Source organism: Dioscorea cayenensis, chromosome 20, assembly GCF_009730915.1.
Source record: "Dioscorea cayenensis subsp. rotundata cultivar TDr96_F1 chromosome 20, TDr96_F1_v2_PseudoChromosome.rev07_lg8_w22 25.fasta, whole genome shotgun sequence".
Lineage (NCBI taxonomy): Eukaryota > Viridiplantae > Streptophyta > Magnoliopsida > Dioscoreales > Dioscoreaceae > Dioscorea > Dioscorea cayenensis.
This window is the reverse complement of record NC_052490.1, coordinates 30,086,193-30,112,677: the sequence shown is the minus strand read 5'-3', so window position 1 is coordinate 30,112,677 and position 26,485 is coordinate 30,086,193. Positions and strand designations below refer to the sequence as shown.

At 34.5% G+C, this 26,485-nt stretch overlaps 3 protein-coding genes across 8 annotated transcripts; all 3 read left to right on the top strand.

Annotated features, from left to right (window-relative positions):
- The first annotated feature begins 1,916 nt into the window (after positions 1-1,916).
- Positions 1,917-5,552, top strand: LOC120251091. The gene is made up of 7 exons (XM_039259631.1): positions 1,917-2,388; positions 2,481-2,566; positions 3,313-3,391; positions 3,465-3,524; positions 4,038-4,162; positions 4,263-4,334; positions 5,088-5,552. The coding sequence occupies exons 1-7, from the start codon at positions 2,023-2,025 to the stop codon at positions 5,188-5,190; spliced, it is 891 nt and encodes a 296-aa protein (XP_039115565.1). The 5' UTR covers positions 1,917-2,022; the 3' UTR covers positions 5,191-5,552.
- A 541-nt stretch (positions 5,553-6,093) lies between these two features.
- On the top strand, positions 6,094-11,334 carry LOC120251855 (anoctamin-like protein Os01g0706700). 3 transcript variants are annotated; one of them, XR_005533507.1, is made up of 17 exons: positions 6,094-6,715; positions 6,892-6,961; positions 7,091-7,206; positions 7,297-7,423; positions 7,495-7,595; positions 7,682-7,773; positions 7,860-7,964; positions 8,058-8,321; positions 8,695-8,827; positions 8,911-9,024; positions 9,106-9,176; positions 9,246-9,376; positions 9,467-9,549; positions 9,661-9,768; positions 10,476-10,634; positions 10,740-11,168; positions 11,255-11,334. XR_005533507.1 is itself a non-coding variant. In XM_039260510.1 (16 exons), exons 1-16 carry the CDS (start codon positions 6,545-6,547, stop codon positions 10,842-10,844), a joined length of 1,950 nt encoding a protein of 649 aa, XP_039116444.1. In that variant the 5' UTR covers positions 6,094-6,544; the 3' UTR covers positions 10,845-11,237. The 3 variants fall into 3 exon arrangements, 1 of the variants encoding a protein (XP_039116444.1); XR_005533506.1 differs by having other exon boundaries at positions 10,740-11,158; positions 11,255-11,327; XM_039260510.1 differs by lacking the exon at positions 11,255-11,334 and having other exon boundaries at positions 10,740-11,237.
- Positions 11,335-12,079: 745 nt separating this feature from the next.
- LOC120251682 (vacuolar protein sorting-associated protein 25-like) lies at positions 12,080-25,650 on the top strand. 4 transcript variants are annotated; one of them, XM_039260298.1, is made up of 8 exons: positions 12,080-12,130; positions 12,642-12,720; positions 23,637-23,776; positions 24,095-24,148; positions 24,270-24,358; positions 24,443-24,518; positions 24,889-25,024; positions 25,135-25,650. In XM_039260298.1, exons 2-7 carry the CDS (start codon positions 12,713-12,715, stop codon positions 25,008-25,010), a joined length of 489 nt encoding a protein of 162 aa, XP_039116232.1. In that variant the 5' UTR covers positions 12,080-12,130; positions 12,642-12,712; the 3' UTR covers positions 25,011-25,024; positions 25,135-25,650. The 4 variants fall into 4 exon arrangements, with proteins under 4 accessions (XP_039116232.1, XP_039116231.1, XP_039116230.1 ...); XM_039260297.1 differs by lacking the exons at positions 12,080-12,130; positions 12,642-12,720 and adding exons at positions 20,160-20,418; positions 22,726-22,786; XM_039260296.1 differs by lacking the exons at positions 12,080-12,130; positions 12,642-12,720 and adding exons at positions 22,435-22,593; positions 22,726-22,786.
- The last annotated feature ends 835 nt before the right edge of the window (positions 25,651-26,485 follow it).

Below are 26,485 nucleotides of genomic sequence, written 5' to 3'. Positions count from 1 at the left end.
GTCCTGAAATCGGGATTCCCATATAAGTGATCTGCAACATGCCTACTTAACAGCTCAGAGTCTCAGCCGCTTCATTCGCCACGAGGTCGCCCCATTTGCTTGAAAAAAAAGGCATGTTTTAGAAAAGTTAGTCTCAAGACCTGTCATTCCTTCAAAAATCAGAAAGAGAAGTTTGACGATTCTCAAATCCTCCAATCCTCCTGTTGTTAAGATCAAAAGGTTGTCCGCAAAGTGAAGATTGCACCGACTTTCGAAGTTACCAAGTGGAACGCCAACTAAGACCTTAGACTTCAGTGCATGAGTAAACATCGCACTTAACACATCAATGACCAAGATAAACAGTAAAGGTGACAATGGATCGCCTTGCCAAAGGCCTCGCTTATATTGAATGTAGCCATTGGGAGAGCCATTGGTCATAATATTTGCCTTCGATGAAAACAAAATGCACTTTATCCAGCCTATCCATCGGTCTCCAAAACCCTTTACCTTCAGCAAATCGAACAAGAAATCCCAGTCAACGTGATCAAACGTCTTAGCAAAATCAACTTTAATAATGTGCCATGGCAGTCTTCTTTTATTAATACTAAAAATCAGCTCTTCCACCGTTGCAACGTTCTCAAGGATACATCTTCCTTTAAGAAACGCTGACTGTTCCACATCCACCAGATCATTCATCACCTTGCTAAGTCTTGTCGCTAGTAATTTCTGCAGAATTTTTAGAGTGGAGTTGATAAGACTAATTGGTCTAAAATCCATGGCCCATCAGAAGTAGTTACCTTAGGTATGAGCGCAATGCTTGCCCAATTAATCCTTTCCAAATTAGCATTTCCAGAAAAGAATCCTCACAGAGTTGGAAAAGATCCACTTTAATAGTATCCCAGAATTGCTTAAAGAAGTGAATCGGGAAACCATCCTGTCCCGGAGCCTTGTCCCCTCCCAAATCAAAGATAGCGGTCTTCAGTTCCTCCAATGTGAATGAACCCTCCAGTGTTGACAAATCCACTGGGATCTTGTGTTCTAATAGAGTGTGTAAATCAATCTTATATCTTGTAGCTCGCCTAGTCCCAAATTGCTGTTGTAGCTGCTCCACAAACACCATACCAATCGCCCGGGGGTTGGTAATCCCCTATTTTTATGACCATTAGTCGCTGCGTGAAAAAACTTCGTATTTTCATCCCCTTCTCTTAACCATTGCAACCGTGATCTTTGCTTCCAGTAAATCTCCTCTTGTTTATGAATCTTCCCAAGTTTCTCTCGCAGCACCAACTCTTGCTGCACCTCAGTCGGATAGAGGCTTCTCGATTCCTTTAACTCATCAATCTTCTCGATCTCCTGAAGAAGATCTAATTTTTTCAATTTGATAGATCCAAATGAGAATTTGGCCCATCTGCGAAGTTGCTCACGCAAAGCTGCCACCTTTTTTGCCATAACGAACGCCCCACATCCCGCAGGTGACGAAGAATTCCACCACTGTGTAATTAACTCTTGGAACCCCTCCGCAATCGACCACACTAACTCATAACGGAAAGGTCTAAGGCTGGAACAATGGCTACCGACCTCTAAACGGATTGAGACATGATCCGATCCCACTCTGGGGAGACATTTCTGAATAATTTTAGGGAAGCGTACCGTCCATTTGAAGTTAATAAGAAACCGGTCCAGTTTCACCCAAATTGGGTCCGCTTGTCCATTTATCCAAGTAAACCTTCTTCCAATAGTTGGCGCCTCCAACAAATTCATTTCCTGCAGGAAATCGTTCACATTCCTAATGTCCCCCAGATTACGAGCCCACCCGAATTATCATCCATAGAAAAAATTACAAGCTTTTTCAAAGGGCCAACTGATAAAATAGTCTAATTCAGATTTTTTTGAAGTAATTCTTTAAAAAACCAGGGACTAAAAAATTTCGAGCTTCTTCAAAGGGCCAACTGATAAAAATCCAGACCACTCCCCACACTTCGCTCGCTTTCGTCTCTCGTCGTTCCCTGCGGCTCCGAGCTCCAGACCAAAGCGCAGGAGAAGATGCTCAACGGCATCCACCTCCAGAGCTCGAGCCTTCTCCCCAGCAACCTCTCGCTCTTCTCCTCCACTCCTCCACCTTGGAACCCTTCCCTTCTCCCATTCTCTACCCAACGCCGAACCCAAGCTCTGATTGCCAGTGCTCGAAGAGAAAGAAAGGTCGAAACCCTAGCAGATATCAAAGAAGCAGAAGTGGTCGAAGAAGAAGAAGAAGAATACGGGGAAGAGGGGGAAGAGTTAGAAGCCGATGCATTCGCGTATCCCGATGCGTTCATGGGGAGAGAGGGAGAAAAGGATTACGATAGAGACCCGGAGTTTGCCGAGATTCTTGGGACCTGTGTGGATGACCCCCAGAAAGCTCAATCTCGAGTATTGTTTCTTGGATTTTTCGTATAGCTTCTTTTGCCTTTGATTTGATTGTAATTCGTGTTTTTTTAAAAAAAAAAAAATTAAATCTTTAGGTGGAAGAGAGGATCAGGAAGAAGAGGAGCAAGATATTGCACGCGAAGACAGGGTCTGCGAAGCCCATGAATGTCTTGTTTAATAAGTGAGTTTAGATGAATTGCTAGAAAGAGTTATGGAGTTTTTCACTCAATTAGAAATTTGTTTGGATATTAGATATATATTGTTCGTATTATTATTATAATTTCTTCTTTTGCTACTCTTTCCCATGGCATAAATCATTGAAGAATAGTTTTCAAAAGCTTATAATTTGGAATTATGACTGTTTCTTGTTATCTAACTAGTGCAAATTATGCATTTGTTGCCATTCATGTAAGAGACTAGCAAGCACAGGAACAGAGGAACTTAGAAACTGCTTGAGTTTGACATTTGTTTGACTAGGTGGAAGGTGATTGTTGTATGGGGAAATGGTGAAAATATAGTTTGCTGCTAACACTTTATTCAGTAAATTTAGGCTTAAACAGCAAGTTTTGGCCTGAACATATGAAAGTTGGCTGCTGATTATAGGTTAGTCCTAAGTAGAAACTTGATGCCCGACTCATTTGTCATTTCCAAATCTGGTCTGGTATGTATAATCACTCCAAATTCTCTGAACTCAAACATTGAATTTTGCAGTTTCCACTGCTTAAATAAATTTCTTCTTACATACAATGCAATATATTAGAACCCTTAATAGAAAAACATGAAAATTTATTTTACTTTCATCAAATTGTTTAGCAGATTGCATTTGCATGAGGTGTTTATGATTATTAACTGCAGAACTGGTGTAACGTTTTCAGAATCTGTTCTTCTCTTGAGCAATAACCTTATCTTATTGTTGATGTCTGCTAGGTTTGATTTTTCGAATTCCTTTATATGGTTTGAGTTCTACAATGCTCCACTCACAAAAGACATAAAATTAATCTGTGATGTGAGTGAACGCCTGTTTTTTTTTAACTCATCTAAATTACTTCACTGTACTAATCAGCTTGTTTTCTGGGCAGACTATTCGCTCATGGTACATCATAGGACGCTTGGGGGGCTGTAATTCTATGAACATGCAGGTAAGTTTTGTTTCTTGCATGTTTATCTTTATGCTGGAGTAAAATTTAATGGAGCAAGAATTTATATCTACTGAAGACGAGAGAGGGAACTGGCACATACTGCTGCCATAAATTAGTATTGGATTGGGAGTTCATTAATCTCCTCATGAATGTCTAATGAATTATTTTTTATGATGCCAACAACTTCACAAGTTTCTTTTCCTCAAACACATCTATCAATGTCCATGTTATTTTGATAAAAGAAACAAACAGAGAGCTGTTACAAATTCTCTGCTTCGGAGATCTAAATATGTATTAGCTTTAGTGATTTTCAGTTCTGTTCCGGTTCCTCTCTTAAACTTGCTCAAATAGTGAATAAGATGACAGTTTAATTAGGTAGACATCTTGGTTTCAGAATTAGGATGGCATTCTGGCACATTTGTTCTTTTCTTCAACATGCAATATTTGTTGCATGACATTCTCTATGGAAATTAATCTCTTCAACCTGATGCACATGATTTCTGGATCCTGCAGTTATCAGAAGCACCTTTGGAGAATAAAAGACCAAGCTATGATCCTATTTATGGTGCTAATGTGACACCAACTACCTTCTACAACATTGGTGACTTAGAGATTCAAGACAATTTAGCACGCATATGGTCTCTCTCTCTCTCTCTCTCTCCCCCTGCACATACACACTGAAAATTGTCATACTTTTGATTTTGGTTTCTGATCATAATGGTGTTTCATTTTTCACAGGGTTGATATTGGTACCACTGAGCCATTGCTTTTGGATGTGCTGATAAATGCCTTGTTTAACATAAGCTCCGAGTAAAGTCTATTTCCTCTTCTCCATGCATCTTTATCCATTCATGAAGATTAAATTCACAAGGCTTGACCACTTGATGCTTTGACAGATTTATTTGTTACTCTTGGATCCAGTTCCATGTTTTCATTTAATAGATCCTCAGGCTTTCAGAAGTTGCTAACATCAAAAGACCATTGCAAACTTTGTCCTTCTTGTAATTGTGGATCATTGCCATATTATTCTACAGCCACACCCCTCAAACTCCCTGTCATCTTGTGGAAATCAAGGGTTGATCCAATACTGATAAAAACAGGACATCATTCATATCTTGCCATGTTATGTCGAGGATCTTTGCATCACCCTCTTGAATGTGATCATTTACTTCTACATCAACTAACCACCTCAAATCCTAAACAGTTACCTTATTAGCAAAAGAAGTTAATGATCCATAAACTAGGCTCTTTAGAAACATGTGTATCATTATGTTCGTTGGCTTCTTTGAACTCACATCGGCAGGTCATAAACAAATTTTTTTTTTTTTTGAGCCACATCCATTTACATGTCTGTTATGATGCAGTCATAAAACTTACAATAACTTATAAACATCCAAGAGCTGATAGATTAAGTCTAGCACATTTCGTTGAGATTGCTACCTGCTTTTCCTACCAAAACTAGCATCTCATCACAGGAGTCATATTACATTTTGTCACTCTACTAGTTTTCTGGTCTACATTTATAAAAGCTTGACATTTATGTTCTTTTCTTTGTGCAAACAGTTTTGTAGGGATAAAACAGTTGGTGTTTGGCGGTTCAGAATTTGAAAACTGGCGCGAAAATCTCACATCAGAGGATGCTGGTTGCAGTACACACAAGATCTAGCATCCATGCATTGCTCCAGTCAAAGACAAATCGGCTATTCTTCACATAAATATCCATGCATTAGGATCTTAAAAAGGAAGCTTCAGTGACTTATACACCATTCCTTGTCAGCATTTATCAAACCATGAGTTTGCTCTGAAGTGCAATGTTCAAAGGGGCAAATGGCAGGACATCCAACAAAGATGAAATCTCCATCCATCTTGAATTTGAGTAAAAATCCTATTCTACAGTTAATACTGCTAGTTTTGAAGGGACAATTCTGTGATGCTTTCTATTAAGCATAAGCTTTTTTTTTTTTAAAAAAATATATAATTCCCAGGCTTGATTTGATTATTTGCAATGGCTACTAAATTAGGTTAATATGATCTCTTTGTACTGAAGACCAACGACCATTTGTCCCCTGACGTGCATCCTTGTCCGCACCTTTGCGTTAATATGCCAACTCATGCGCAGCTCGTGCATCCATTTCTTTTATTAAAGCACCTTCTTTGAACTGGCTATATGATTAAGGTTTTTGCTTTTAAAACGCAATAGTTTTCAATTCAAAAATGTCTAAGCTAGTCTCAATTCAACTTAAAAAAACCAACTAGAGGTACTTTTCCCCCCTGATTTTCTTATTAATTGAATATAATAACTAAGGAATAAATCGCATTGTGACCGCTGTAACTTGTGGTGTCAAGTGTCAACTCTTCTTCATGTTTTTTTTTAGGGTCAAAGTTATAAAATTTTTTAATTCATGTTTTTATTAAATAAAATTTATAAAAGCATTAAAAATCAAATAAAATGTGGTGCTTTCATAATAAATATATTTTTTTTTTTAAAAAAAAACCAGTGTCTAAGCCAAAACAGGCTAACGTGCACTGTTAATCCGAAACAAGCTAAAAAGGACGGGGAAAACTAAGTACTCGCCTCCAAAGGCGCGAACCCAGCAAATCAAACAGCGTTCCCGTCTTTCACGTTTTCATACCCCTCTTTCTCTCTCTCTTCTTCTCTCGCTCTCGCGGCGCAAGCAGCGAAGCAAGAAGCCAAGTGGCACGCGCTCACTTGGCCCACTCGCGCGCGTCGAAATTATCGACCCTTTCCCCCTCTCCACTGTTGCCATCTCCCTCCCCCCTTTCTCGCCCTTGTCGCATCCTTCCTCTCTCTTGCTTTATCGCGCGGTATTGATTCGATTCTTGAGCGGTTCGGTTCTTTCACGCATTTCATCGAACACCTTGTTGTTGTTGTTATTATTGTTGTTGTTGTTGTTGTTGTTGGTGGTGGTGGTGGTGGTGGTGGTATCTTGATGATGCTGCGGTTTTTGGTATGATGGAGTTCTTATGACCTGTCTAGGGCTTGGTTTTTGGGATTTGAGATGAATGGGACGGGAGAAGAGACCGGGTTCGAGGTGGCGATTGTGGTGCCGAAGAAAAGGGACAAAGAGAAGGATGAAAACTGCGATTGTGTTGAGTTTCTTGTTGATGAGTTGACGAAGGCGGGGTTGATTGTTGAGAGGGTGAATGGGATCTCGGATGAGTTTCTCAAGGTTTGTTTCTATTTTGTTTTGATGTTTTTGTGATTTTGGTTGATGAATTTAGCACAATAGTGTGAATTTTGTTTCTAAATGAGCGTGTTGGTCTTCTTTGGTAAAGATCTGTCTTTGGATTTCAATTTTTTTTTTTTTTAAAGTGTTCCATTTTTTGTTGCTTTTTTATTACTCAGCTGGCAGCGCCATTGGAGACTTTGGGAAGAGCTGCTTATGAGTTGCAAATGAAGAAGTTGACCTATATTGGTATTTTCTTGAGCATTTGTTGTTATTGTTGTTGTTGTTCAGTCTTCCTTTGGTGTGACCAATAATCTCATGGAGTAATATTTCTTTTCCTTTGATAATTGTGCCTTTCATTCTTGAAACTCATCTTAGGAATGGATTTGCAATTTGAATGGGATCAAGTGACAGCATTTGTGAGGCAACCTGATGGATCTTTGTTCAGCTGGTTGGAACGTTATAACTGTTTTCGACATCTGATTTATGGAATTGTAAGTTTTATTCTATATTTACTAGTAGGAAATTACCTCTGGCATGCTACTGTTCTTTATCTGATTTGGCATTGTGACTGAAATGCGTAGGTAAATGAGACAGAATCAGAATTGATCTTGAAGTTTGATGGTGATGAGTTTGCTTTGCAAAGAAATGAATCATTAGTCGAAAGGATGGAGGTTGAAGGCATTGTCAAGCAAGTCTTTCCGACACATGGTATTCCATATTGACTTTCTTTCAGAACATATTCTAGTAGAACTTGATATAATAAATTTTCCTGAATACAGAGGAAGTTACACGGAAGAGACTCTTGAGGATTTGGGCTCTTAACTGGTTGGGATTTACTGAACAACCGATTGATGAAGTTTATTCATATTTTGGGATAAAGGTCGATGATAATGTAGCTATGATTTTGATAAAACCTCCTTTGTTCAACTTAGCAACATGTTTCACTGAATTTTCTTTTTGACACAGATAGCAACATATTTTGCTTTTCTTGGAATGTACACCAAATGGCTGGTTTTTCCGGCTGTTCTTGGACTTGCTGTGCAGTTGCTTGATTTTGGGTATGCTTTTGCTGAGCCCTGTTGGTTGAACAATTATGTGTAATGATGTGCACATTGTTAACTCCTTTCCATTTTCCCCAATCCAGATCAATGCAGTTGCTTGTCCTTCCGTCTTTCTTCATAGTCATTATTTCATGGGCTGTGCTTTTATTCCAATTCTGGAAGCGCAAGAACTCTGCTCTTTTGGCGAGGTAATTCTTGTAAATAAACAATTATTCGATCTGCCATTTTCCAGCTCTCTAGGAAGAAGGATTGAAAATAAGTTACATTTACACATTTTGCAGATGGGAGATCAACTATTCATTAACAGACTATAGAGCTATAAACATGGAAATGGCTTCTTTTAAGCAGTCTCATGAACAACTCCAAGAGAACATGGATGCTGATAAGCCAACAGAGAAAAGGGCATTGCAAAAAGATGAGTGGTTTGGTCTTCTGTTAAGAATAAGGAATAACGCAATCATTGTCATGGCAATTATTTGCCTCCAGCTGCCATTTGAATTGGCTTATGCTCATCTGTATGAGATCATTGAGTCTGATGTTCTTAAGTAAGTTCCTCATTTGCTTTTGCATTGTTAGAAGGAATTTTTTTTAAAATTTTTTTTTTAAGGATTTATAAACCTGTGGAGAACAGTCAAAACAACATTTTATTTTTTTATTGAACATTTGAAGAAGGAAAAACTTGTTTCTCTGCTGATCTATCACACATCAGTTTTGGTGTGTTTTCAGATTTCTGTGTATGTATTTGATTCCTTTGTTAGTTAGATTACCATAGAAGGTACTCTGCATGTCAATTATGGCAATTCTAGTGAAAAATATTTTGCTCTTATCATTTTGTAATATTCTGTGGTATCATGAATATGTATTTCACTTATGATCAAATATATGCTGATTTCTCTTCACATATACTCTATGCTTCAGGTATGCAGTAACAGCTCTTTATCTTTTGGCCATTCAGTACTACACTAAGCTTGGAGGCAAAGTGTCTGTTATTCTTATAAAGTATGAAAATAATCAAGGAGAAGAGTCTAGTGCTGATAGTCTGGTGTACAAGGTTAGCTTATGATTTCGGATATGTGGTGTGATAGGGTGTTTTCACTTGTTACATCAAGGTTAATACTTTCTTTCTTTGTACAGGTGTTTGGCCTGTATTTTATGCAAACATATATTGGTTTGTTTTATCATGCCCTTTTGCATCGAAATTTTACAACTCTTCGTCAAGTTATCATTCAGCGATTGATTGTTTCACAGGCATGTTGTGGGTAATTTTGCTTGCAAACTTCTCTCTGCAATATTTTATAGGATCTGAAACCCTTTTCATGGTTCATTTAGATTCTTGAAAATTTGGTGGAGAACTCAATCCCTTACCTTCAGTACAGCTATAAGAAGTACAAAGCAATACGGTGGGTTTTATGTTATTTTATCTTATATTGGTTTGTGCAAGTCTAATACGTCATTTGTGTTACATGAAGGAAGAAAAAGTGTGACAAAAGATCAGCTGGAGCAAAATCACCGCAGTTTGCTTCTAGAGTGGAAAAGGAGTATCTGAAGCCCTCATATACTGCAAGTATTGGAGAGGAGCTTGAAGATGGTCTATTTGATGGTAATTGTTATAGTTAGATACTGTATTTGTCCTTCTAACTTTTAGTATTTTCATGTAGGCTGATATTTGAACGGCTGTAATTTCTTGCAGATTTCCTTGAGTTGGCTTTGCAGTTTGGGATGATTATGATGTTTGCATGTGCATTCCCTCTCATATTCTGCTTTGCTGCTTTGGTAAATTTACTGACGATTGATGTGATTCTTTTCTAGGTTGGCTTTGTGTGTGAGTGTGCTATTTAAGTAGTTGATTTGTTTCAAAGGTCAACTTGTTGTTTACATCTGCAGAACAATATCACTGAGATCAGAACTGATGCACTGAAGCTACTTGTCATGCTTAAGAGGCCTGTTCCTCGTGCTTCTGCAACTATAGGAGCTTGGTTGAACATATTTCAGGTTTGTAAAGTTTTTGAATATGTTGATGCTTATTCTGCATATATTCTACTTCAAAGTATGTCCATAAGTTGTAGAAAAGTTTTCTATGCAACATGGTGCTTATGTTTTCCACATCCTTCTAATCTGCCTTACATTTGCCATTGTAATTTTATCCACGCCTAACTTTCTGGTCATGAATTTGAACTGCACATGATATGCCTTTTTTCATTTTACATCATAAATTGGTTAATGAAAAAGATCCAATTACCATTTGTACACATTCATTTTTTTTCTCAGGGAGTTGTGCATTCACTCCCATACATTTTAATCGTTATCTTTGGTATTATTTTGTTAAATGCCAAATTTGGAGATTTTGTAGTCATATACTTCATCTGATAAGACAACACAGGAATGAAATGCACATTGTAGATGAATAATTACTCTCTCTCTCTCTCTCTTCTGTGTGTGTGTGCAAGACTAGCATGAGGGTATTCTTTCCACTTCTCATTATACACGAAGACAATGCTATCAACCTTTCAATGCGGTAACTTTAGTACTTATCTGAACTATATAAATCAGTATCCCTTTGGCCTTGCTTTGGAAAACCATTTTGTTATATGCAGAGCTTTGACTTTTTTAACCATGTCACAAATTGCCCCTTGTAATTTTGTTGCATGCACTCTAATAGATGCTTCCGTTTTATTTATAGCCTTTTGTTTGTGTTTCAGTTTCTAATTGTAATGTCTATATGCACCAACTGCATACTACTGGTTTGCTTGTACGACCAAGAGGGGAACTGGAGGATCGAGCCTGGCCTTGCAGGCATCCTCATAATGGAACACATCCTTCTCCTTATCAAATTTGGCTTCTCTCGATGTGTGCCTGAGGTGATCCTCTTTCTCATCATGTTCTTCAACTTCATAAACTAAATCAAATATGTAATCAATCTAATGGCAATTATGGTATGTAAAATTCATCTGTTTGGTTGACAGGAACCTGCTTGGGTGAGATTAAGCCGTGTTAAAAGTGCAGTACAGGCTCGAGATGTATGCTCTAAACAACTACTAAAGAGCCTTTCACAGAGAAAGATCGACTGATGAAAGTTTCCTGTAATCACACCATTTTTCTACAGTTGTGTCTTTTACTTTTTTAATGAGGCATAGAATACAAAGGCAGGGCGAGTTTTTGTTAGATAGAATGCATGCTAACTAGGATGTTTTCCTTGTGGCTTCTGTGAGAGTTTAGGATTACACCAAACTGTAAGTAAATTCTGATTTTCTTGATCATCTGGTTTTGAGATTCATACCATATCCACTTGCATCATATGATCGCCAATTTCTGCAGTGAATGACCAAGCTGAAAGCATAACAACAAATGAAGCAACAACAGATTGAAACTAAAGAACTTCATTGTCAGTCTCGGTTAGATATTACTACATGATTTGTTTGATGCCATAGAACACAAACTAGTATTATTGAGTGAAAAGAATGAATATACAAACAAACAGGCAACGAAAGCTTCAAGTATCAGATCTTGTCTCTGATCTTCTGCTGGAGCCGAAGCTTCCACTGATTTGACGAGCATATTTCACAACAGCTTTAGCCCATCTCTTGATCTCATTCTTCAGCTTCTCTGAGTCCAGTTCCTTGAGAGGTTTGGCTTCCATCTTGAACTCAAGACCTGAAAAACATCGGTTGAATTTAGCTCGTTTCGGCTGCTCATCATCGTCTCTCCCGATGTCGGAAGGCCCGTGAGCAAGAGTCTTCTTGGCGGCTGACATGATCTTTTTATCAACTGGACAAAGATATTTGTTTCTTGTTTTGAGTTTTGTGGTTTGTTTTTTATAATGCTGTGTGTTTGTGAGTTAATGTTTGCAAGAGAAGGAACAAAGCAGCAGGAGACCATAACACGTTATATAATTTGGATGCTTCTGGGAAACCTCAAGTTGGTATATGCCTTTGAAGTCATAACAAAACGTAGTTGACTTGGTCCCAAAATATATAGAGTATCTGACGATATAAGGACGCTCATTGGCTGGCATTCGATTAGGAAAATTCTCATATCTTCAATTCCAACCTAAAACTTTGATCATATAATAATGTTTTGAATTTATTCTCCTTGTATATTAAGTAAACAAAAATACAACCCACTCATATCTCCACAATCATCAGAAATGACTAATGAAAACAGAATATTATTTTAAAACATTAACTCAAGTCTAAAAAGTCACAAATCAATACTAAACTTTAGTCCCACATCGGAAACGAGAGTTAAAGCACCCAAGCTCAGTGACTATAAAACCAGGCATAAACCGGTAATTACTCTCGGGTTTCGGGCTAAAAGATTAGTGATGGGGTAGCTCTTCCTATCAGTTTAACGTCAGGTATGTTAACTTTTAGCTTTTCCAATCATTTGCAATTATGCAGTGAATATCTACTCTGTGTATGAGAAGACGTGAGTAAACAGTTCTCGTGATCATTGCTCAACTCTTTGATATCCTTTTGTTTTTTTTTTATTGGGTTGAAAGAAGTTCATGAAACAATGAATTGCATTTACACTACTTAATTTAATATATTAATTGCTTGTTTCTTTGTTGGTTAGGGGTTAGGACTAATCATGCATCTCTATGACCCATTAACTATCCCTTTAAAAATTCTAAAACTAAAAAATTATTAATTAATGAAATGGATCAGTGTTTCAAACTCGTAAGTTACTATAATTTTTTGTGTTCCATCTCTTGTTCTTCTTTTTGACTTAATATATAATAAATTGTGTTTTTTTTTTTGTGTGTTTAAATATAAAAGAGTTTGAGATTACAAGTCTTTCTTGAGAAAGTGCTTTTCTGAATAACTCCTAAGATCATCTCATGTATCATTAAGCAAATTGCTCACCAGATCCAGAGAATGTGCTCTTCTAAGTAGTGCAGTGCTTGACCGGAGGAGCGTTACTTCTTCAACTACAACTGATGCTCAGGCACCGCACGTAAGCTAGGCCATTTTTAGAAAATGCTATGCCTTTCTTAAAGAGTTAAATGCATGAATATATAACAGGTGTCATGATTCTAATAAAATTCTCCTTCCATAATTATTAAGTTATTTAAAAAAAAATGAGGAACATGTGTGATTTAAATGGTACTGATCCTATCTAGCAATCTTATGCCACGTGTCATAACTCTACGTTAACCTGTGAAGTCTCTGCATGCAACGGGGCCACTAAATTAACCATCCTTTAGATCGTAAAATTATTTCGTCTCCTTGGCTCTCTTCCAGTTGTTTTCATAGTGTAAGGGGGACGCCGGAAGAAGCCGGAATCGGTTGGCTTTGCTGCCATCCAAAAACGCCTTTCGTGATGCTTCTGTGGCTCTATGATTCTTGAACATTTTCTTTTAGCATAGAATGTTGGTTTTTGGATTTGTCCTTTAATTATCATAGTGCATGAGTTTATTTTGATCATTTAGCTTTACCTTTTGTGATTTATGGATTTAAAATTATACATATATATATATTGAAGTTGGAAGTGTTTTTGTCTGTAGGATTTGCTGGTTGAATTTTTGAAAATTTGTTATTAGAGGTGATCTCTTTCAAGTCAGAAGTTTTTAATGGATTTATATAGTTTGAAAGGGTATACTTTTTAATGAATTTTGTTTTATTTGGTTAAATTCTCTTAATATAGTAGCTGATCTGTAGAGCTTTCTTATAAATATATATTAGGTTTTGTTTTTCCTTAATTTTTATGTAAATTGTACTGATTATATTTTCAAAATTAATTAGTTGCCATATACACTCAGCTGGTCGACCTCTTCTTGTTTTAAATTTTGGTGTTGGATTTTTACATGGCTTTTTTGAAGATTGATGTAGTTACAATGTCAAGGTTAGTGTATATTTAAAGGTTCAGATGTCTTATGGTGTTGGCCTTTTTTTTAATGGGTAAATTCATCCCATAATGCAACATTGATGTTTAGAATTTCCTTATAAATTTGAGCTTGTGTATTTTTCATAATTTTTTGGTAAATTGTGCTAGCTAGTTATAGTTTTGAAATTACTTAATCATTAGCAATATCTCTCAATCAAGGTTAAAGTCTTTAAAAAGACTTATAAAATTAGTCATTGTTTTAAATTTAGTAATTTTGAAATCCATAATGAGGACGTAATTTTGCACTTCTTGTTTTGTTTTGTTAAAATCACAGGTGTTGGATTTTTGCTTTGCCTTGTTTTGTTTTGCATGAGACCCTGATGTTAAACAACTGAGGGAAGTAACCAAGCTTTCTTGATTTTTATTACTTGAGATGCTTGAATCTACATAACATGTTCATTAATTTGAGGTAAGATACATAAAGATGATGTTTCTTTTTAGTGAAAAATTTTGAGATATTTCGATTGTCGAAGGGCATAGGCTTATGAACACACTGAGTGCTCTCTCTTAACAAACACACACTCACACGTGTGCCCACGCATCATATGTGCCTTCAGGAGTTATCCTTTTTGTTCACATAAATATACAATGTGGGCTTAATTTGATGAAAGAAATAGTCTTCTATGTTTTGGTGAGTTGCAATTAGCGAGCAGATTTCTATTTCTTGCAGGTAATGGAAATACAGTATTTGTCTTTACTGTAAGGATTTATAAGTTGACATAATTTTGGAATTTTGAGTAATTGCAAGAAATAGTTTTTGGAGTGAATATGTTGTATACGTAGGCCTTGAATTTATGATAGATTTTAAGTTTTAAAATGTTTGAATTGTAAAAACCCTCAAGTATCCTTTTGTTGTCTTTGTAACTTGTATAAGGGAGAGAGCATGAAAACTTGGGGATGATATTTAATGTTTGTGAAGGATTTGTAAGTTAAAAGCAAATTTTGAACAATTAATAGCAAAACCTTTGAAGTTTCTTTAACCATAGTAGATTTTAAAAGACTGGTTTGTTAATTCTCTTTTTTATTTTAATGGAGTATGTGATTTATTCATTTAATAAAAAATAAAAAAATAAGAAGATATTTGATGTTGTGATTTTGTGAAGAAATTTGAGTTTTTGAATGAAGGTGTTAAAATATATATAATAGTTTTAAAATTAATTAGTTGTCACACACATATATATATATATATATATATATATAAGTGCATCTCTGGTCAACCTCTTCTTGTTTTAAATTTTAGTGTTGAATTTTTGCACGGGTTTTGAAAATCGATTAAAATGTCACGGTGTGTGTATGTAAATTTAAAAGAATCACATGTCTAATGATGGTGGTGCTGTTCTTTTAATGGGTAAATTCTACCCATAATGCAACATTGATATTTAGGATTTCCTCGTAAATTTGAGCTCCTGTATTTTCACTCATTTTTGGAAAATTGTGCCAGTTATAGTTTTGATATTACTTGTCATAACAATCTCTCTCACTCAAGGTTGACGTCTTTTAGAGATTCTAAAATTAGTCATCGATTTAGATTTAGAGCTTAATCTTGAATTCATAATCAAGACAAGTTTTGTACTTTTTTATTTTGTTTTGTTATAAGTATAGTTGTTGTATTTTTTGCTTTGCCTTGTTTTGTGATGTCGAAACCAAGCTTTTTTTACATTTTATTACTTGAGAGGTTTAATTTACTAATGTTGAAAAGCTTTGTATTTCTTATCACCACGTGGGGCTATGATGATTTGAAGCAGGCATCTTTATAGTTCTTTCATGTAATTAGGCATAGGGTATTTGTCCTTTCGGTAAGAATTTATAATTGAACATAATTTTGGATTTCTGAGTAATTATAAGTAGTTTTTGTAGTGAATTGGTGATATTTTGGATTTAAAATTTTTTAAATCGTCTAAAAGACAAAATAAGAAAACAACAAAACAAATCCTCTCAAGTATTATAGAAAATGCAGTAAAAATTTGTGGACTCAAAAGAGTTCACAAGGATGCCATATTATTTGATTAAAAACATGCATTTCATGTTATGATTTATGAGAATTTATTGATATTTTTGTTAAAATATATGTTTGAGGAAAGCTTTATGAGTGTTTTATCTTTTGGATAATTTTGAGAATGAAATTAATATTGGAGGTTCGATGGGGACTTTTTTAATGGAAATAATGATGCAATTTTTTTGTTTATTTCTTTATTGATGAGGTTGGGAATTTTCGATTATCTTTTTTAAATAATGTTTTCTTAATTTAAGAAAAAATTTGGACATGAGGGAATTTTGAAATATTTGGTGCAATGGTGTGTTCTTTTTAATGATGAGTTCGGGAAATATTCATTTTTCATATTTTTACCGTTAAGTGATGATTCCATTATTTCACTTCCCTCGGTTGCAAAGGTGGTGATTTCATTTGAAAAATTTAGTTTTTTTATAATAACTTAAATTTCAACACAAGCGTTAGAACTTGGTTGATTAGCATTAGAACTTAAATCTCACTCAATGTGCAAAAGAGATAAGAATTCAAGTTTTGGGACACACAGACTAGATCAAGATGTGGAAAACGATAGAGGAGTTAGCGACAACAAAAAACTAAGGTCCATTATAGATTGCGAGTGAGCGATCGAAGTCCAAGCCGACGGTAGTGAGATTATTAGCTAGGATGGAAAGCTTAAGAGTGATTGGGTGGGGATCGGTGGTCGACAAGTTGACAAAGTCAACGAGTCGAAGCCGAAGCCGGAGCTTGGATCATTGAAGAAGGGTTGGGAATAGCAAGAAAAAGTCCGGAACAAGCGAAGAAGTAAACATTTACCAATCAGCAAGCTGGACCAGTGAAGAAATCAAATCTGATACAAGCAAAGAAGAGTCGGTGAGTCCGTCAACAGTGAAGAAGAGATGTTAACCGGCAAAGAAGTTTGGTGTCTGATACAATGATAGATAACATGAGAAGAAATAAAATGTTCATTAGGGCATCAGCCAAATAAATAGATATGAGTGTACATATATATGTATGAACAAGATAAATACAAAGTATATATATATATATATGTATGTATACTCTAATAGGTTGTATATCCTGCTGATTTTTGTTGGGTAAATTTTTTTGTAGGGTACCCAACTATGGTGAATTATCAGTTTGGGGTCCAAACTTTGATTTGTATTAAAATGGTGGCCCATCTATAATTTTGTTTCACAGATTGGGTATCTAGGTAATTCCGGCCAAATTTGAATGACGTGGTAGCCCGAAAATATGAGTCAGTAGAAAAAAAATGATTCTTGCCATGTCAACAACTCAAGCCACCTCTCTCTCTCTGGCTCTTTAATCTAAACCTTCTCATCACCCCCATCCTCCACACCGCCAACTCCATCATTACCACCCTTATCAATCTCCTTTTTTCTTTCCCTTCCCGTGAAGTGAAGCTCCCCTTAGGCCAAGAAAACCTTCTCCTTTTCCCCACCCCTGATGTCCCAGACCCTTTCCTCACTGCCATAAACCTCCTTGAACCCCTTCAAGCTCCTCCTCTACCAACACCACCCTGATCACATCATCTCCAATGTCTTTTTCACTTGGTTTGCATCTCTTGACGTCCCATGAAAAGTCTTCCACAGCTCTAGCTTCTTTACTAATGTCATCTATGGCATGCTCTTAATGTCAAAAAGAATTTAGTTCAAGTAAATGAGTGTGTTGGCCACCATTACTAATTAAAGAGCTTGAGAGAGAGAGAAAGCGAGAGTACCATGATAATGGCTTGTAAGCTCTGCGTAGTCAACCTGTTCAGCTGCCACCGTGCTGAGTCTTGGTCCTTTGTTCTTAGAGAGATCAACAAAACTATCTAAACATTCTATGTTTCCTTCTCCCATCACCGTTCTATCAAGCTTGGTGAAACTGTCTTTAATCTTGGCAAGAACATCACTTTTAGAGCAGCTTTTGGGTCACAGTCCCATGAAAAGCAAGATAAGTTTATAGAGATCCTTCAGAATAGCCTGTTGTTTTTAAAGTCGTACAAGATAGAAGGAAAATTAAGTATTATCTTTTGTATATGAAATCTACATGGTGCCTACAACATATTAATTAAGATTGACCATACCCTTTGCCAAGCTATTAAAGGATGGGATCTTTTTGCAGTAAGGGCCCGTTTGGTATGAGTGAAGTAACATCTTTCTCTTGCAAAATATGGGGGTGAATCATTTTTACTCGATTGGTTTCTTAAAAATAGTTGGCTTCCTTGCAATCACTATCCATTTGACCATGGAAAGTTATTCGTATGAAGGGTGGTGTGAAACTGATTACAACGATGGTGGGAAAATTTGATAATTGCTAAATTACTCTTATCAAATAAATTTTTTTTTTAGTGATTACTTCCAACGCATTGTTGGATAATATCAATCATGACAATATTAAAATAAACAAAATAATCTAATGGACAATAGTTGAGGAATGCACTGTGGGTTAAAGCCATATATTCTTTTTAGTGTATTAAAAAGTATAAAAACCATATTTAAAAAATTCTAAAAATATTTTATGAAGAAAATGCTACTTATTATTTGGAATAAGTTAGTATATCATTAGAGTTTATTAAAAATTCACTTTTGATACTTAAAGTAACTAAAGGTAATATTGAGAATAAGCATAACTTTACATAGCTAATGCATTCATGCCAAATGGAGAAATTAAGTTTGCATGCAATTCAAATACAATTTTCATTGCACGCACCAAACATTGTAATTACTTTGTGGGGAAAGTAATTAAATGCAAAATCTTTTTCGGGCAAAGCTTTGTGTGTAATTACTTTCCATGCAATCTACCAAACGGGCCCTAAAATGTGCTCATGTAATTACTTTCTTTGCAAACTACCACAGGTCGTGCATGTTGAAGGTCACACCAAAATGCAAAGTCTAAGTATGCAAAATTACCCTATGAGTCACGATGTTCTTTATGAAAATTAAAGACCTTGTAAGTATGGTCCAGTCTATTTTCACAATGCTAGTTGACCCCTCACATTTCACTCATATTCACAAAATAAGTATTAACAGTTTTATTTATATGCAAAACCTTTTAGATGAAGATCAAAAGTCAATACACATCATTTTTTTTTAATATCTAAATTATTAAAAAAGAAAACTATTTTTATTTTTTAAAATTCTGACAAATAAGAGCTCTTATTTAAGAAAAGTTAAATGTGTGCATGTATAAGTGCAATAAACATCTATGCCCTAATCTGCTGTGCTAGTGAGACTGATCGGGAAGTACTTGACGATCTAGTTTGAGCCTGCTGACCGTGCGTGTTGTCCTAACACCTCTATGTTCAAGGACTGTGGCATTCCACTGATGTACTTATCAACTTTGGTTGTCGGGTTTCGAGCCGCTTCGGAGGCTTGAGGAACAAACAAATACCTTACATAGTAAATGAATATGGGTACTAATAGATTAAGAAAACATTAGTATTAATAGATTTAGAGACCGTTAATAAAATTCTCTATTATAGTTATTGTTTTATACATTTATGAAATTGCATAAAAGAATGATATTTTTGGATCTTTGATTGCTTACAATTTGCAAACTAGGAAACTCAAATATAATTATCATGTATATTCAAATAAAAATAATAATTATAGATGTCCAATATATGCTTAATCACAAATTTCCTACAAACTATTGTAATATATATATATATACGTAACTAGGATTAACCTAAACATTTGTTTTTTATGCGGAAAACCTAAAGCACCTTTCACACTATAACAGGCTTTTATTTCACTAATTACTTCCTCCGTTTTTTTTAGTTGCCACATTAACAAATTCACACCGATTAAAAAAATTGGTTAAAAGTAGTTAGTTACTTATATTTTATAAAAAAATTCATTACTTTCCAAAACTACTCTTATTTAAAACTCCACTAAGTGAAGTGCTCCCTCCGTTCCTTTTTAGTTGTCACATTTTGGAGCTCTTCTCTGTTCTTTTTACTTGTCATATTAGAAACTTTGTGCAGCATTAAATAATTTTTTTTAAATTTACCTTTTCATTTAATGTACTTGTACAATTTTCAATAAATCAAAATCAACTAAGTATTAAATTATATTCTCTACTAGTGAGGTTTAAATATGGGTAGTTTTGGAAAGTAATGGATTTTTTTATAAAATATAGGTTATCAACTAATTTTAATCAATTTTTTTTAATCGGTGTGAATTTGTTAAATGTGGCAACTAAAAAAGAACGGAGTGAGTATATGATAAGTTGAATGTGATTTATTGAAAATTGTACAAGTACATTAAATTAGAGGGTAAATTTAAAAAAAAATATTTAATGATGCACAAAATTTCTAATGTGACAAATAAAAAAGAATAAAGAAGAGTTTCAAAACATGACAAGTAAAAAAGAACGGATGAAGAGAGTATCATTTATTGTTTTTAATTTTTCTAAAAATTCACTACAACTTGAAGTGTATGTTTAAATCTGATCCGATAGGACACACCAACCGGATCAAGACCCGAAACCCGCACAGAACCAAAGCAACACCGATAGATGAGATCATGAGTTCGCTCCTAAAACCTCGTCTACGGATCGAAACGCATCTCTTCGCTCCCTTTATTAGCGAAACCCTAGCCAAGGGTTTCCGTTTCCTCTATTCCTCTCTTCGAAACCCTAGAATTTCGATCCCCTCTTCTCCAAAACTCTGCCCAGGGTTTCTCCTTTTTTTTCCACTTTTTTTCTTGCAGACATGCCAAGACCTCCTGTCAAACCCTAATCGGTGATCTCCGGTCTTGAAGTTAATTTTTTTTTTTTGTTTTTTAATTTATCTCTGTAGCTTTATTACGACTATCTTTTTTAAGTCGAGCATGGCTATTTATTTATTTTCTCTTTAAGATGAAGACAGTTTGGTTGTGGTTTGTATGTAAATGATTTTTTACACTGATTCTTAGGCCTTGCTTGGGAGGGGGTTAGTGAGGGTATTGTAAGGTAGGGTTATGGTCCATCCCTTGTTTTGGATCAGAGGTTATCTAGAGGGTAAGGTTTTTAGGGGTTAAATGGAGGGTTGAGAAACCTCCATTTACTCCCATTTTCTCAACCCTCCAAATTGGAGGGTTGAGGAGGTTTTTGATTTTTCATCTTGACCAAAAATACCCTCAACCTTTCCAAATAATTACATGTATGTATTATTATTAGTATTAATATTAGTATATTTGTACTCGTTTTATTATTATTATTATTATTAGTATTATATTAGTATTCATATTTGTATATTAGTATTAGTATATTAGTATATTATTATTAGTATTAGTATTAGTAGTATTTCTATTAGTATATTGATATATTTGTATTATTAATTATTATTATTATTATTATTACTATTAGTATTTATATTTGTATATTATTATTAGTATTATTAGTATTAGTATTAGTATATTAATATATTTGTACTATTATTACTATTATTATTATGAGTATTAGTATATTAGTATATTAGTGTTAACATATTAGTACGGGTATTATTATTATTATTAGTAGTAGTAGTTGTATATTAGTTTTAGTATATTAGTATTCTTGTTCATATTAGTATTTGTATATTAGTATTAGTATATTAGTATATTACTAGTATTAGTATTATTAGTATTTCTATTAGTATATTAATATATTTGTACTATTATTATTATTATTATTATTATGAGTATTAGTATATTAGTATATTAGTGTTAACATATTAGTACGGGTGTTATTATTAATATTATTAGTATATTAGTATTATTATTATTATTACTATTAGTATATTAGTTTTAGTATATTAGTATTTGTGTTCATATTAGTATTAGTATATTAGTATTCATATTAATATTAGTATTAATATTAGTATTATTGTTGTTATTATGTCTTGTGTCTTTTGTGTATTAATAGATAAATATAATGAGTAGATAGTTTTACATAATTATATGTCTTATGTGTCTTTTTCTTGTAAGGGTATTTTAGTAATATTACCATAAAACCCTACCCTCTATTACCTTCAATCCAAACATTCAAGGCTTGGTAACCCTCATTTACCTTACCTTTGTCCCAAACAAGTGATAAATTAAAAAAACTCCATTTCCCTTACTTTACCTTACCTTACCTTCCATTATGAACCCCTCCTTCACCTCTCCCAAGCAAAGCCTTAGCGTCGTAGTGGTAGTATAGGAAAGCAAGTCCCTAAAGTTTAAACAACCATCCATGGCTTGAACTAGCCTATAAATAACAAAGACTGATGCAACTAGTGATGTCAAGTGTGCCGGGCCGGCCCAGCACGGGCCTGCTGCGCCTGGACATTTTGGGTGGACTCTTGCTGTGCTGACCCTTTATTATTTTTATTTTTAATTAAAAAATTCAAAATAAATAAAAAATCCTCAAGAAAATTCTCAAATTCTCAAATTAATAAAAAAAATTAAAATCTTATATTCCTATTTTTTCAATCAAATTATTATAGGAAAAATTATATAAATTAACGAACTACTATTATCTTATCTCTGGTATTATCTTTGGTATTATCTACTAACAGAGTAATGTTTAAACAATTTAAATGTTTTTTAAAAAAATTAAAATATTCATTAAGCTTATCACCCAAAATAAAAAATTACAAACAATCAAAACTTTGAATATTCAAAATGATTGTCCCTCATCATTGCTAGTTAAATCATCATCCAAATAACAACGCATGAAATAATCTACATACTATAGATGTGTTAAAATAATTATCATTGCTATTTTTGAAATTATCACCCAAATATTATAAATAATCAAAATCTCAAAAATCAAAACAATCACTCTGTTGTTCTTGACTCCTTGCTATAATTCATCAACAAATTCAAAACAAAGGAAAACCCTAAAATCACAAACATGAAAAAAAAACCCTAGTTCAACTGGCTCCAAACCGCTGCCTTCCCGGATCCCCCACAAGCCCGGCCGTTGAGCTCTTGGTACTCCATAGAAGCATATGATTTTTTTTCCTTTTCTCATCTCAAGGTTTTCTCCATCAGAAGCCTTTTTGTTTTTAGATTTTATGATTTTATGATTGTTTTCATACGGGGATTTTGATTTCTATTTGCTAGAGATGCAGAGCTTGGGAGAATTCAAGCTGCCGGCTTTTTTCAACTATCCTCCTTATTTCACGTAATCCTGTGTTTTTCCCCTCTTTGAACTGATTATTTATCAGAAATTTTAGTTCATTTTTTTTAAGATTTACGGTGTTATATATTTTGTTCACAAAATTCAGTTGATCAGTTGATGTTATTGCATTGTGTAGGTAGATGGTAGAGATGTTTCACATGAATTATGCTTTAAAATTTGGTGTTTTGATTGTATTGTCTGTGTGGGCTTCGATGACCATAGTTTTTGGAGTGCTGTTCAGTTCGCAAAAGAGCTGAAATTCTATTATTTAGTTTTCGTATGTTAAGCTATAGTTTTAAAGCTTGGCTGAAATCAAACTGATTGCTTTTTGCAAGAACTGGATATGGTATTTATAATCCAAAAAAATTCCTAGTCATAATATATTAAAAGGTTTCACTGTGCTGGGATTTATGATCAAGGAGAAGTTATGTTTAAGAGTGTTGATTACCAATATTTTATTTTATGAGGGCATTTTGTTGTACTTGACTCCATCTCACTCTCTCTCAGCATTTAATAACGTTTCACATAGTATGTTGTTAAGTTAAATAATAGGCTTGAATTTTGAACACATAAATGCATGATATTATGAAAGCTCTTATCTTTCTTGTCTAGTGGTAGATGAACAAGTTTATGTTTCTTGCAATGATAGATCAGGCTGAAAGATTTGTAGCTTATTCCATTTCAATCCGTTTTTCCTAAATGTTAGCTAGATCAGTGGATTAACATGTTGGACCTGTGCTTATTATTTACTAATTCTCTGTACTGTCTTATATTGTCAATGTTTTTGCTTTACCTGCAATTAAATGTGTTTGACACACTAGCTAATTTAGTCTGTACCATGTTATTCTTTTAGCTTGCAGCCAGTGAGGGAAACTCGTGAGAAGCAAGTACAGTTGTGGAAAGAACTAATTCTTGATTATTGCAGAAATCAAAAGGTTTTTCGAGTAGGATTAGAGGAAGACTTTCCTCTATTTACCAATCTAGTGATTGAGAGTAAGTTTTGCTTTTATGTAATTCTATTTTTCATCATTGACTGTTTCATGTAAAGGTTCATCTTTGTCTCATTAAACATGTAATGTTTTAGATAGGGACTGGACAAGGTATAGAAATCTTTAAATCCTGATTAGTGTTTAAAAAATTGGCATTGCTTTTGTTCTACATGCATTTAACGGGATTCTTTAACACATATTGGGCTTAGTTGCTTATGTTTTGTGTTAAATGATGCATTATGAATATAAATACCATGTTCCATGATCATTCAAGCTTTGTCTTGTTGTGTGGTTTTGTTATACTTTTGCGGTGGTTGTGCAGGATCTCTCAGCCATGAAGCAAAGGAGCTATTTCTTTCTACACTGGTTAATGAAGGTAAGCTATGAATTTCTTTCTCTTTTCTTTCAAGTCTTGCTGTGCCTTTAGTTCCCTCCTTCAGCAAATAGCTTGGAAGGCAATGGAAATAGTAGCTCTTTAAAGTTCTACCATGTCACAGGTCGTGCTGAATGGATGGATAAAAGACATAAAAAATGTCTTATCCTTTGGATGGGGATTCAAGATTGGGCTGATTACATTGTAAATTTTGTATGTCCACTCAGACTGAAGCCCAAATTTGTGCAATAGTGCTTTTTAATCGCTCATAAGTAATTTTTCCCAAAATACGTTTAGGTGAAAGAAAATGGATTTGAAGATAGTGTCATGACTGTTGAAGATATACGCTCAGGATTCGAGTCCCGCGGAACTGGTATGTTCAGCTTGATCATTGTTCGAATACATGGCCATTATGCCAATTTGACTTAAGCGTATTTTCAAAAGCATTTTTGTCGATCTGTCATTGAATTGATGGTTAGAAATGTTTTTGGTGCAACCAAATCATCCAATTAATAAACCTAAATGACAGTTCATGATGATACATTATGGATTATTTATTTCTTGTTAGCCTTTCCCAACTCTCAATCAGAACATTTCATGGATGAACTTTACATGATTTGCATAAACAGTGGAATTTCATGGTTATGTATTATATCTTTAGGTGACGTGCAAAGATTGTGAATCACGATTCTTTTAAAGCTTCACTTATCTATTCTTGATGTGTTTTGGCTTTTTACTTGAAGATCTTGCTGCCATTGACCATACCGTGCTGATGCGTGCTTTGAGATTACTGGAACAGAAGGGTAAAGCCGTAATTTTTAAGGGAACTTCAACTGATGATGAAGGAGTAAAATTCTCTGTCTGATTGCAGACACTATGGTAAATTTTCCTATTTGCCCTGCCATATCACCCCTCCTTTATAACACTTTCATTTTTTACCATCTTCCACCATAAAATTCTGAAACTTTGTTATGATAAATCTTATGCAGTTCATTATCACCTTTCGAATTCTTTCAACAACCATCTACATAGCTGGCTGTGAATGAGTGCTCTGCTGATTCAGTACACCCATGCTCCCACGGTACTAATATTTACCTATTCACCTGGTTGGGTAATACTATCATGAATTCTGTTTGTATCCGCGCTGTGACATCTTCAACTTTAATATTAAGAGCCAAAGTGCTAAATGCATTTCAGCATCTCAAGAACTCTGTTACTCCTAGAACGAACCAGAGATTCATGAGTGTGTTCCACTCTGATGGTTTGGATCTAAAATATGTTCATCCTATATTCACCAAAGTGTAAGACTAGTACTGTGTTGCATTGGCATCCCACTTGAGAAACCCACCCCACTTGGTTTGCCTTCATGGATGGCTCTGCCCTATTTGGGTCCACCTTCCAAAACATTTGATGGTTCAGTGCTGTGTCTGCACTCCTATCATCTGTTCTGTTTCCATTTCTTATCAGTATGCTTCCAATTCAAGTATGTTTGATTTGCACTGAAACTGAGTTTTAACACTTGAGTTCAATGTTGGTAGACTACATTATAATCTACTCCCTCTGTTTTTTTTTTATCTGTCGTAGTTAACTTAGTTATTTCACAAAATTTTATATAAAATTAGTTATTTTTTCAAAATTACTCTTAATTTATATTTTCACATTTCTCTTTCAAGAAGAAAATTGAATAGAGTGTAAGGGGTAATTTTATAAAAAAAAATAATAAATGCTTCTTGATGTTAGAAAATGACAGAAAAAGAACGAGGGAGTAGTTTTTATGGTCTAGTAGTGAAAGATATTATGGTCTTTCTTTCGGTCATTGTTTTAAGCCATGTTTGTTTTCGGTGGAATAAATATAGGAGGTGAAGTATGGTGGATGTCTCGTGTTTGTTTTGAATGAAGTGATGCATTTATGGATTACACTTTTTTTTTTTTTAATCTCCACACATTTTGAAATGAACATAGTTTAAGCTTCATGCTTGGTCTAATGATCAAACTTTACAAATACCTTCTGTGATTTAGGATTTTTATTTGTATTTTTCTTTTTATTTTTAAATATGTAGCTCTTTGATATTGGTTATTTTTGTGAATTACAAGTTCTTGTGGCTTAGATATATGCACTAAAATTTATTATTGCTTTCTGATTGTACCCCAAAAAATTGATGAAGATGTTTGTGAAGATAAAATTGCAATTTTGCTTCCGGAGTGTATATATAGATAGATAGATAGATATATTCTTAAAACATTTCGATATTCTTGCTCAATAAAAAGGAGAATAATCATTTGTGCTGGTGTTTGTGTTTTTCACACAAATAGGTACCTAAAACTAAAAAAATGTTTTGT

What these genes read in the sequence shown, in the direction of transcription:
- LOC120251091 (XM_039259631.1), top strand. Translation starts at nt 2,023, where the DNA reads ATGCTCAACGGCATCCACCTCCAGAGCTCGAGCCTTCTCCCCAGCAAC. An exon ending in ACATAAAATTAATCTGTGAT is followed by an intron (nt 3,392 to 3,464) that starts GTGAGTGAACGC and finishes TTTTCTGGGCAG; the next exon opens with ACTATTCGCTCATGGTACAT. An exon ending in GACAATTTAGCACGCATATG is followed by an intron (nt 4,163 to 4,262) that starts GTCTCTCTCTCT and finishes CATTTTTCACAG; the next exon opens with GGTTGATATTGGTACCACTG.
- LOC120251855 (XM_039260510.1), top strand. Translation starts at nt 6,545, where the DNA reads ATGAATGGGACGGGAGAAGAGACCGGGTTCGAGGTGGCGATTGTGGTG. An exon ending in TCTCGGATGAGTTTCTCAAG is followed by an intron (nt 6,716 to 6,891) that starts GTTTGTTTCTAT and finishes TTTATTACTCAG; the next exon opens with CTGGCAGCGCCATTGGAGAC. An exon ending in ATTCATATTTTGGGATAAAG is followed by an intron (nt 7,596 to 7,681) that starts GTCGATGATAAT and finishes TTTTTGACACAG; the next exon opens with ATAGCAACATATTTTGCTTT.
- LOC120251682 (XM_039260297.1), top strand. Translation starts at nt 22,728, where the DNA reads ATGCAGAGCTTGGGAGAATTCAAGCTGCCGGCTTTTTTCAACTATCCT. An exon ending in TTCTACACTGGTTAATGAAG is followed by an intron (nt 24,149 to 24,269) that starts GTAAGCTATGAA and finishes ACCATGTCACAG; the next exon opens with GTCGTGCTGAATGGATGGAT. An exon ending in ATTCGAGTCCCGCGGAACTG is followed by an intron (nt 24,519 to 24,888) that starts GTATGTTCAGCT and finishes TTTTACTTGAAG; the next exon opens with ATCTTGCTGCCATTGACCAT.